Raw genomic sequence first — 12,193 nt, 5'->3', positions numbered from 1 at the left:
CACGAAAGCTTATGCTCAAATAAATTGGTTAGTCTCTAAGGTGCCACAAGTACTCCTTTTCTTTTTGCAAATACAGACTAACACGGCTGTTACTCTGAAACCTGTTTAAAGTTATGGTTCAAATCTCTCTTAGGCTAATTTACTCTGACTTATATAAAGGACAGCATGAATATAACATTGGTTAAAATCTCTACTGTAGTTACTCAAGGCATCACTAGAGTTTAGACTTAGCAAAATAACCTTCAGTTATGTATATTAAAGAACTGAGGGAGAAATAATATTTGAAATTAAATCTTACCACTTTGTTTTATCCTTTTAACCGTGGGATGTGGGGAGAGTACTCTCTACACAGCTGGTCCAGGGATCTGCTGCACTGGGGATTCTGCAGCTTCCTTGTGGGTTCAGTCAACTTTGGGGTCCAAATGGGTGACCTCAGTTTTATATACCCTGATTACAGGGATTGTTGGAGGGGGCCACTCTCTGATTTCTGCTGGACATGAGCCAGAGTGCTCAGATTTCAGTTCACTGTTTCTCTGGTGCTTCCACTGGTATCCAGTAGATGGCACTAGTGTATAACAGATTTCTTCAATCCTTTTCTTATCGGAAGCTTTTTATGTCTGATTAATTTCAAGGATTATATTTCAATATTAGCCCACATTATTAATTGGGATACCCCTTTTTAAGCAATTTCTTTTAATAATCTAAAGTTATACTCTGGTTTATATTTTTAATATTCCTTTTTCCAAGTGCCATACAATTTGTATGACTTCTACTGTACAATTAAAAACCAACAAAATCCCTGATAATCTTCCAAATCTAATGACCATACTTCACACATTTTCTGATTGTACATAAAAATTTCACTTTATTTAGGGCTTGCAACAGAATGCAAGACACTATCCACATATTGAGAGATGTGGAGTTCACTCACAAGGAAAACAAATGTGTAGCTTCTAATTCGGGAGGAAGGACATATTGATGGGACAACAGATTATTCATGGTATATTTGATTTAAAAGGCAAACAAATGTATAGTTTATAATTTGTTGTGAAAATATGTAGATTTCTTGGAACAACAAGGAGTTTGCCCTATTTGAGTCTTAGGGCAAGTCTACACGGCCTCCTGTTTCAGGTTATGGGGCTGTGAATTGCAGCACAGACCAAAGTGCTGCTCTGTATCTCCCCTATATGGACACTGCAGGTGCAAACTTAAAGGTCCTAGTGCACACTAAGATAGTCCTTTTCAAACAAGACCACATTTGTGCTTAGATAAAGCATTTCACAGGATGTGAACCATTTTTGTACTGACTTTACTTCCTGTTTGGAGATACACAGAGATGGATAGCTCTTCTAATTTTTGAGAGTCAGGAGGAATTAATAGTTATTAATCATTCAAGGCATATCTGTTCTCTATACCCCTTACAATGGCAAAATTCAAATTCAGTAGACAGAATCCAGTGCTGCCTATAGATCAAAGTAGGACTACATGGAAGCCAATTAGGAGAGTAAAGTAACTTCTTGAACCATTCAGGAGAATCCAGTCCCCCCAGAGCAAGCTCTGAAAGGCTACGTAAAACGATTCCAGCCAAAACTAAAAGTCATGGAGTATATAGTGATATAACACAACTGAAGGGGAAACAGTAATTTTAAGTAATCTTTCTTCCGTTATGCCCTCATACAATGAGGCTGCTCTCTTTGAAAAGAGGTTGCTGATACAATAAGAGTCACACACACTGTACTTTTTCCATGGAGACCTTATATTTGTTCTTTGTTTGTTGAATTATTTAATTTAAACTGAAGTCTTACTGAAGATATATGGAATCAAGTGAGCGTCTAAATAAATATAACTATGTGTGAATGGGGGAGGTGAAAACAAAGACCACTGGAAGAAAGTATTAGAAAACACAGAGCCACTTTTGCCAAATAACTTTGCACAGCAGCTGAAGGAGCTCTTCAGAATTTAAAACATACAGGAAGTGTCTATAACTGCTCAACAGATTTTAAAATGTTAGCAACAATTTTTAAATTGCAATAGATGAAAATGTTAACAACTTCTCCTAGATGCAATTATAGGAATCACAAAGTTTTATTTTTATGCTCTTGCATCTCTGGTTTGGCTTTACAAGATTAGCACCTCAAGACGACTGTGGTACAGATTCCTTCTCTCTCTGTAATAAGGCTATTATACCATATCTCCCATTAGAAAAGCCCCATTAACCACTTTATTTTAAAACTTCAGATTACTTAACTCCGAGTTATCAGCATTAAAGGTATTCCACCCACATGCCCCGAAAAGCAAATGTTGAGAAACAGTCATTACACAGAATTAAATTAGAAGTTAAAAGTCAAATTCTGGAGACATATCCACAATTATATATGCCTGCTATTGGATTCTATTAATGCTGAACAAATACTGGAAGAAGTTGTACAAGAATATTCATTCCAATTAGATCATGAGTTTGGATTCCACAGTATTTGTAACCCTTCTATGTCCACTTTCCCCTATCATTAGGGTCGGTGAACTCTGTTAACAAAATGTTAATTTTAAACTCACATATGCACCAAGAGAGAATTTCAGTTGCATATCTGACCACAGTATTCACAGGTCATGCCACATTGGTTAGTTACGTAAATCGTGCAATCATGGATCAGAACCACCACCACCACCACCAGACTTTGGCAACTACCACCACATGCTAGGAATGTAGTAGAATCCCTGTTTTATGAACTAATTGGGGATTGAGTTAATAAAAAGTGAAACTTTCATAAAACTGAGCAACTCAAAATTGCAGCTGGCACAGTGCATAAGTGCAGCATGTGCACTGCATCCTGTCCTTCGGATCGCTGAAAGGTGGTTTCCAATGCACTGAAGGCATTAGAATACAAAGGGACGTTGCTTTGTTCTTCATCATCACTTTTGTAATGTGATTTCTTTTCCATTAGGAAAAATGGTTAGCATAATTGGTCATTCATAAGAATGGTATTCAGAAAATCAAAGCTCTACTGTATTTTGCAACACAGTGCGAACAATCTGCAGCACAAAAATAATTGACTAAAGAAAGGCATGTACAGTTTCAGACAACAAATACGTTTTAGAAATTTACTTTCTGCTCTGCAATGTTTATGAACAGGAGAGAGTCTGCTGCACATTTTACTGTAGCTTCACTGTAGCAATGCATTGCAGTTCTAGAGACTCACAACCTTAGTCACCTTATTTCATGCAAAGTCTTCTTCCCAGGTGCTCTCTTGGCATGCCCTTCGACTGGGAAAAGCCATCTATCAGTGGAAAAGTAACTTTCCTTAAGTTTGCAATAGAGTTTTACAATTAAATGCTGTGTTATAACTGAAGCTACAGTACTCTCTACAGGTAAATTTCAGATTTTTTTTTTTGGTAGGTTTATTTGAATTTTTAAAGTGTGTTCACTACACTACCCAATTAATGCAAGTAATTTTTTAAAATGTCATCTACTTGTACCTGCAGCTATTCATCAGACGGGTACCTCCTTTTAGTAACCATAGGCCCACTTAAACTGTAGCACGTTAAATGTCATCTATGTCCCACTTTAAGCATACCAGATGTAAAATAGATTAAAAGAAAAATTAACACATCGATACAGATGGCTTTTGGGTAAAAAAAATAAAAAAATCCTTGCAGAAACACTAACCCCACACCTAAACAGTGTGCTTTGCACTGTAGCCCACTGCTTAAAAAAGGTCTCTAGGACATTGAATATTCACAGTAGATTGGCACAAAACTATAGAATGTAATACAGGTAGAACTGTTTTGTTGTTTTTTATTCAAGTTTTTGTTTTCTACTAGAGTATCTGTGGATAAACTTGTCAGCTACACAAAGATCAACACATTTACTTGACTGGCAAACAATTTCAAGTTAAACTAGACTATTTATACAATAACATCTTTTCAGATTAAGTAAATTAATTGACAAATGGTGAAATTAAAACTCCCACCAGACTACCCTGCTCTGTTAATTTGCTTCATGTTTAAATTGCAGCCCTAATTTGTAACCCTTAATCCAAGGCTCAGCGGGTCTGTCAATATTAGAAATGGGGGAAGCTGAACTGTTATTTGCATAGTGGACGTAAGGCACAAGCTTCCTAAATGCTAAAAAAAAAAAAAAAAAAAAAAAAAACTGGAAGGAAACAGATGGAACCAACTGTTGGGATAGGTGTCACACAGTGGGGAACAAGCGAGTGGGAGCGTTGTGTGGTCATCATGCCTACTGTTCAGTCACAGGAAGGAGACACTGCCTTTCATATTGTTTTGCAGTGAGGCTTATGACCAAATTTTGACATTTCAAACTGGATTTGTTGACTGACTGTATGGTGGAGAAGTGTTCCACCCAGTCCCCACATTTGGGAGATGAAAGAGGCTGAGTAGGGTTTTCTGCCAACTGGTTGGATGGAATCAAGCCTCATCTATCTATGAAGAGTCATCTAGTAGACGTAGGTTCAGTCACAGCTGCACTGCAATGAAGCCTGTACAAGTCATGGATAAGTATTGATTTCCTTAACATACAGTACTACATGCAGACTGGAGACTGCCATTCTCTCTCTGACTGAGAGCTCTTCCCAAATATTAGCATTCATTGCCTTCAGATCACATACAGGAATCACTGAACTATTCTTTTTATAAATAAATTTTGTTTATTTCTCAGGACTATTGATATTCATCTGGAAGGCATTTTATTTGTAAGATCTCTGGATCCACTTACCTTCTGTAAAGATGTCAAAGAACAAAGGAGGGTTAAAAAATGCAGCATTAATGTGAGTTAGAAGACACAATATCATGTTTACTATTGCTCTCTGAAGCACAGGCTGCTTCTACTTAAGTGTTTTGGCTCTGCTATGGGACAGGGGCACTATCCATTTTTTCTTCTTCTTCTTCTTTCCTATCCCACACTCAGTTTTTGTTGATCCTTCTCCAAAACTTATTTCAGGAGTTCCTTAACCTATGGGATTCACACTCCCTCCCAGCTCCAAGGCAGGAAAGAAACACTGGGTAGTCCACCACAAACAGCTAAACAACAATAAACCAAAAGATCTCCTCCTCTCTGTAGAAATGCTGAACAACAGAGGAGGAGGATTTCCATAGAACTACGTAGATTAGCAAGCTCTGAAGCCGCTGCATTTAACTGGGCTTGGACATATTTTGGATATCACATATTAAAATAGTGTAACCTTATTTCAAGGGCCAGATTGCAGCTTTAAACCACAGCAAGGGGCAGAGGATGGGGTCAGCAACAACAGTGCAGAGAATTCTGCTGAGGCAGACAGAATTCCTCCAGTCGTGCTGGAGCTCTGTCACACGTTGAAGAGGTGCAGCGTGCAATTTCTTGCATGCCATCCCAAGCCTCTACCACAGCGAGCCCCCACTTTTCAGAGGTCAGTAGTGTTATCTTCATGGCGCACACACACAGAAGTTCGATAAAAACATAAAATATTCATGCTAGAAGGTTGCAATGTAATACTACTTTATTTCTTAGTATTCAGAATAACACACAAGAATCCAAAACCAGAGAGAACAAAACAGGCTGCTCCCTAAAAGGGAGAAGCACAAGTTGCCCTTCTCCCTTTACTCTAGGCTGTCTGTCTGCAGACTGACTGCTAGCCCTAGATCGCATATTTCCTACAGGGCCTACTGTCTGAAAGCAGGACCAGGAAACCTCCGTGTGTATAAAGTGACAGATTACAATTTCAATACACCAGGCCTAACCTTGCAAAATATCTGTGTCCCCCACCATGATTGTAACTGGCTCCTGGGGAGGGAGGGACAGCCCAGGGGTACATGTGTGTAGGGCACTGGTGGGCACCTTGTGCGCTGCCTGCCACCTCACATCCTCTCAGAAGAACCACCACTACCTGGATGTGAGAGGGGGAAAACTAAACACACCCTATGATGAAAATGATGACTGTGCATGCATACACTGTGGAAGTGAATTTCCCAGAATACATTTGCTTGGTGGGGGGAGTCTGCAGGGAGAGCAAGATGTTTGAAGACTTTATCGTTGCACTGGAGCAGATAATTAGGCAATTAAAACTATGAAAAGTGGACAAATTACCAGGTCCAGATGAATTACATTGCAGGATGGAGATAGGAAAAGAAAGAAAACAAAAATGAGAGCCTTTAGCAAGCCTATTTAAGGGCATAACTCAAACAAGAGCAATCAGGGAGTGAGGGTTGAAGCGGGGATAGCATACAGTAGTTTATCTACTCTTACAAAGGAAAATCTTGGATGCATCAGGCATTAAAAGAATCTCACATCCTGTGTGAGAAGGATTAGAGTACTCTAATAGAAATATCAGAGCCCCCAATTTGGCTTCAGCTTCATTTTAGGCCACTCAGCAGCACACATCCGCAACTGGGCCAAGTGATGTCAGCGATGTCTTCGTGTATGGCCAGTGGAACAGACATGGAGAGGGACACTTGATGCAAGAGACCCTCTGCTCCACAGGAAGCCCTTCAGGGATCCAGTCCTGGCTCTCAGCAGGGAAGCTGGGCTACAAGAACCAGACACTATCATCCTCAGGTGACCCAAGACAGGGTGAGTCCTGGCCACTGTTTCACATACGACATGCTGGGAAATAACATGTGGTGACTCATTGAACTAAACTGGATCATTAAAACAACAATTTCCAGTGTCTAGAAGCATAGAGCTTAACATTCGTAGCCAGGTGCACACAGACTGACCAGCTGGTGCCTCCTTCATGCTCTTCCCTCCTGCAACCCAGATTCTCCCTCCAGATTCTCTGCAGATTGTGATGGTCACTTTTTTTCACAGTAGCAAAGAGGGCTCGGGCAGAATTGGGAGAGGGGACAACAGGGGAGCTCCTGATCGCTCCAGCAAATGGTTCTAGGGAAGAAGGGAAAGAAACCCTGACATCATGACCCAGGCAGGGGTTTCTGGTGGAAATGGGCCCCCATGCCACCATCCCCTCGCCCCCATCAAGGATTGAAGCAGATGGAGAGGGATCTCATACTATTTCAAGAACAGTGTGCTGGGTGATAACATGAGAGGACTCCATGCTTCTAAAACTGAATTGGCTCTTTGTTAATACAACTATTTAAAGGAGTGCTGCAAGTGCCTCTGGCATTCAAGCCACACACAAGCAGACTGGCTTCCTGGTGCCTCTTCCATCGTGAGACCTGTTCCACGAAGGCTGCTATGGTATCACACCAGGGAGAGAACACGGCGTTCTCCCTCTGCTTTCAGCAGATGAATGGGGCATGCTTTCCCCCCCACACACAGTCCCTTTACTGAGCCCATGAGTCCCCACACCCAAAACCCTCTGCTGAGGTTCAAGAAGGCCCTCCCTGCCAACACAGCTTGGTGTCAGTAGTACCCCTCCCTACAAGAGCTCTTTACCAAGGGGTGACAGACAGGGTACCCACTACCCCTGCTCTTCAGAGCTATCAGCTCCAACCGACTGGAGACTGCTCAAAGTTTAAAAGTTCATAGTCATGGACCAAAACCAAGGCAGGTTGGGCTGGGCAACACTGCTGAACTACCTCCCTACAAGACCTGAACACAACAGCAATAAACATGCCTGTTTCCTTACTGTGAATGTAAAAAACACAACCCCAGGTGTTGCTGCAATCCCATCAGGGCATATTGCCAGGGGAAGGGTTACAAGCTTGTATAGCGGCTGTTCAGGCAGCATTTCTCAACACGGACAGTCAGGAAAAGAATCTTACTAGCAAAACCAACAACAGAAGTGACAGATGGCTAGGGACTGAATCCCACTGATGCAGCTTATGAGCCTTGTAATGTCCTCTGCCCTCTCAATTGCCTATAGAATGATCCTGTTGAGCAAGTATGTGTGGGAGGGAGGGAATGATTATACAGTGTCACTGAGCGCTTCCTCGTACAAGCTGTTGAGAATAAATAAAACATTAAAACAATGTGAAGGTAAGCAGGGAAGAGATGCACAGGACCACAGGACGCTTTTCTTGAACAGGAGAAAATGTAGGACTAAAATCAGGAAGCTGAGGAAATATGGTGTGTGTATTTTAGGTTTACTTACATGACCAGATTTGGTTGGTAGGAATACTGTGTTTTTCTTCCAAGATTTTTTTTTTTTTAAGGTGCGGACATTGACTTAATCAAAACTTCTGAGCCAGCTTCATAATCATTTTCTTTTTCGTTGGAGTTTTCTAGCTTATGATATGGAAATGTGCAGCTTTAATTTTACCAGATCTTCGATACCCCTGTAAAGTAACTTGTTCATGTTGTTTATTCCTTCCCGAGCCTGCGTCTTCCAGTCAGAAACTCATGCAGCAGCATCAAAGAAAATACGTAATTAAAGTTTTTAAATTCTTTGACTACTCAGGGATCATTACTATCTAGTCTGAGAAGCTTTGAAATGAGACATTGCCATAGGAAAGAAGTGGGTAAAACAGAACATGTGTTACCATCATTTTACACTAGAGAAAAGCAGAGCGATAGTAATGCTGCTGTTTTTTAGAAAGAAAAAAAATCCTACATTTTCGACTGTTATTTGTCCCATTTGTTTAGGGGGCATGTTGTTTTGCTTAAACTCCCTAATGTTGATTTACTCATTTGCCAAAACTGTGCAGGCAGTAAAAGCACAGGGGCTGTTAGAGATGTTCCCATTAGATAAGCTGCACCAGATCAGCTGCTAGGAAATGTGCTGTCAGAGCAAAGCTTCTGTTTTATCATCTCTCACCCTTGCTGTCCTGAAGAAAGGCAGCTCAAGGTGAATGACACAAAGTCTGGTGGCTACAACTGGCAAGTGTCAATGGCTTATGCTGCAAGACTTTGAGACCCATATGGTAACCTTCTTTACCTCAACAGAAATACAGATTAGAAAGTACACCATAAACCCAGAGGTTTTAATTCACTGGGTGGGGAAAGCTCACTCAAGTATTGTACAATCACTTCTTTCTCAGCACTAGGAATAAGAAAAGGAGTACTTGTGGCACCTTAGAGACTAACCAGTTTATTTGAGCATAAGCTTTCGTGAGCTACAGCTCACTTCATCTGATGCATAAAAGTGGAAAAATTATCTGTTTTTCTGTATAAATGTCTGATGAATGCATCAGATGAAGTGAGCTGTAGCTCACGAAAGCTTATACTCAGATAAATTGGTTAGTCTCTAAGGTGCCACAAGTACTCCTTTCTTTTTGCGAATACAGACTAACAGGGCTGCTACTCCGAGCACTAGGAATGTTAACATGTGACTTTTTTGACCACGTCCCTTCTTCCACAAACTTTTCAAGAATCTTTTGTATAAGGGCATCTTGGCAGCAATCAGGAGTTACAGCTGACTTCTGACAGCTATTTGTGACAGACTTACTTTTTTTAATCTCTTTTCTCTGAAATTTGATGCTCAACAGTCTTCAGACCTAGGAAAGTAGGTAAATGGCAGGAGGGCAATTAAAAAAAAAGAGAGAAGTAAACTTCAGCTGAACTGATTTTAAATAGCAATACACTGCATGCTGTGGGGTTGAAGCATAGAGCATTGTTTTGTGCAGATTGCTTTCTAAAGCCAGTAATTTAGTTTGATAAAGTTATTAGATTTTTGTATCTGTTTGTCATAAAGAGCAGAGTGAATAAATACCCCAGCCCCTACTAAACAAAGCTGTGGCAGTAGTTCAGTTTCTGGTATTTGGCACCCACTAATTTAAAAAAACAAAAAAAATCTAATCCTGTGCATTTTTCTCCTAATAAACAACTGAAACATAAATAGTCATCCAGGAGCACGTTTTTCCAACCAAAACCCAAACCATATGACACTTCTGAAGGTTTCTAAAATTATCTAAAAACTGAATGAGTGCTTCTTTTATAATGTCCCCGTTCCATGTCTATGTGAGAGATCAAAAAGAGCTTCAGACATTTATACAGAAAAACAGATAATTGTACAGATTCTTAACACTAGAATCACCAAATTACAAAATGTACCCAATTTTAAAATGGGTCTAAACGCTCTATCCCAATGCAAAAAAGCTTTAGTGAAGTCATGAACTGTGCCATTAAGATACATGTCCAAGTTACTGAAGATATACATAGCAAGCGAAGCATGAGCGGAAACCTTGTATGAATAGTTAAAAAGTATGAATAACCTATGACTCTGGTTAATTTAAATAAGTGAAGGGGAGCAGTGGGAGAAATATCCCTGTAGGGGTCAGATCATAAAAAATAATACACTGGGGTTAACTCTGACCAATGCAACACCTCAGAAGTTATTGGAGTTACAGCTGGGATGAATTTGGCCATTTTTAAAAAAATGACAATATAGCTTTATTAGTGCTCCACATATATTTGGTAAGGTGTGTAAAGACGACAAAGATGTTTAAGCTAAAGATGCTAAAAAGTGTGAGATAAGCAGTGACCTAGGTTTTGAACCACAGAACTTTTTAAATGCTTATGGGACAAGCATATTATAAACGTCCAAGCAGACAATGACTAGACATGTGAGAGACTGACCCATCACTAGCCATGAAGCCTGTTATTTACAAATACTGTCTACCATTAACTTCTTGAAACTGCACAAAATTGCTTTTAGAAAAAGATACACTGACAACATACTAGAATGCAGTAGTCTTGTAGTGTATTTCTGTATTGGTACAGCCAATTACATTTTAGAAGTTGGAAACAATTACATCAGGCTACACAGCATCACTACATAGCTCACTGCACACAGCAACTTCCTTAAAAGCAATTGCCTCTCAGAAATGAAGCAGAACGTCCCAATAATCTCAACAACAAATCTCCTAAAATGCAAAAGAAATCACCCTTCACAGCTGACAGCAAAGCAGAACTAAGTGAATGGAAATTGCTTTCCTTACCTTTGTTGAGAGTGCCTGTGATGATCTTAAAGATGGTCTGGGCAAATTTAACAATCCCATGCTTACATCTCTTCGAACAGCCACTCATGGTTCAAATGTGGAGGAAGGATCTTATGTCTTGCAAAGTCCAGGAGCACAAAAAAGCAGAATCCTTTACAACTTCGATGGCACTTTGTGCAATGCACAAAACTCTGGTGTTAGGCTCAGACACAGAACCACAGCCTCTGAAATGAGATTTGCTTCTATCAAGCTTTCAGGGATGATTACAGGAGGAAGCAGTGTATTGCCTTTGTTAAAGGTATAGCTCTTCCCTTCAGCTTCTCCCCTGCATGTGTATATACTTTATATGATGCCCTGTGGATGTGTGTGCCCTGATGGAACTTGATAAGCACAGGCACACAGCAAACCTCACTAAAGATCAAGAGAGAGGAGGAGTTTGCTTTACCAAGCTTTGCTGACTGTCTTACAGGGCAGTGGTAATGCAGCAATTAATACTGGAGTCATAAGGGTAGTGACTGCTGCACAAAAAGGCTGCTATTTAAAGTGCAACTCTTTTTGCTTGATCTCTCTTTCTTGTGCTAATCTCATTCAAGTTTATTGACTTTAGTTTTGTCAGAGCCGGGTACAGTTCCTTTCAGATAACCTCCCCATACACCAAAGCAGAGAGGTTTGGATTCTGCTGCGCATGAGTTTCAGGGTAGTGGAGATTTCCTTATTGAACCCGCTATAAATAATAAAGCAACAGTGCACCCAGAAAAGTCTCCAAGCAGATTTTCTTCTGCCTACCTAAAAAGAAAAGGAGTACTTGTGGCACCTTAGAGACTAACCAATTTATTTAGCATAAGCTTTCGTGAGCTACAGCTCACTTCATCGGATGCTCACGAAAGCTTATGCTCAAATAAATCGGTTAGTCTCTAAGGTGCCACAAGTACTCCTTTTCTTTTTGAGAATACAGACTAACACGGCTGTTACTCTGAAACCTGCCTACCTAAAGTTACTCAACTTGCCAACTATTCAAAATGCAATGGTGTGCCAGTCAGCTTCCTAGAGATTAAATTGCTCCCTGCTAGACCTCTGCATAGGATGTTGGCATTTTAGAGCTATGCATGATCTCCAGCATATAACTCCACCCCCTCTTAGCAAGCCTCCCACTTATCTGAATGACAGGTGTATTCACCAGCAACAGCCACTTCCCTTGGTTGCTTCCCTTGAGTCAACCAATTATTTCTGATGTGCCTGAAATACTTAGGGATAAACCAGCTTTGTGTCCAGTGGTTGCAAAGTTCAGTCGCTCAGAACCCACCAGGGCACTTAAGTAGTCTCAGGCATCATTGTGGTTTATTTAATGCTTAAGCCCTCCTGCTGG

The 12,193-nt window shown here is 40.4% G+C and overlaps 1 protein-coding gene across 1 annotated transcript in view; it reads right to left on the bottom strand.

The window, feature by feature from the left end:
* KCNIP1 (potassium voltage-gated channel interacting protein 1) overlaps positions 1–11,575 on the bottom strand; it is a 770,055-nt gene extending 758,480 nt beyond the window's left edge. The window contains exon 1 of the mRNA XM_043520984.1: positions 10,828–11,575. Within this exon, the coding sequence (XP_043376919.1) occupies positions 10,828–10,915 (88 nt within the window). The 5' untranslated portion in view covers positions 10,916–11,575. The remainder of the gene's footprint in view (positions 1–10,827) is intronic.
* Positions 11,576–12,193: the final 618 nt, after the last annotated feature.

Source organism: Chelonia mydas, chromosome 8, assembly GCF_015237465.2.
Source record: "Chelonia mydas isolate rCheMyd1 chromosome 8, rCheMyd1.pri.v2, whole genome shotgun sequence".
NCBI lineage: Eukaryota > Metazoa > Chordata > Testudines > Cheloniidae > Chelonia > Chelonia mydas.
The sequence above is the reverse complement of the archived record's forward strand: the minus strand, read 5'-3'. Positions and strand labels throughout refer to the sequence as shown.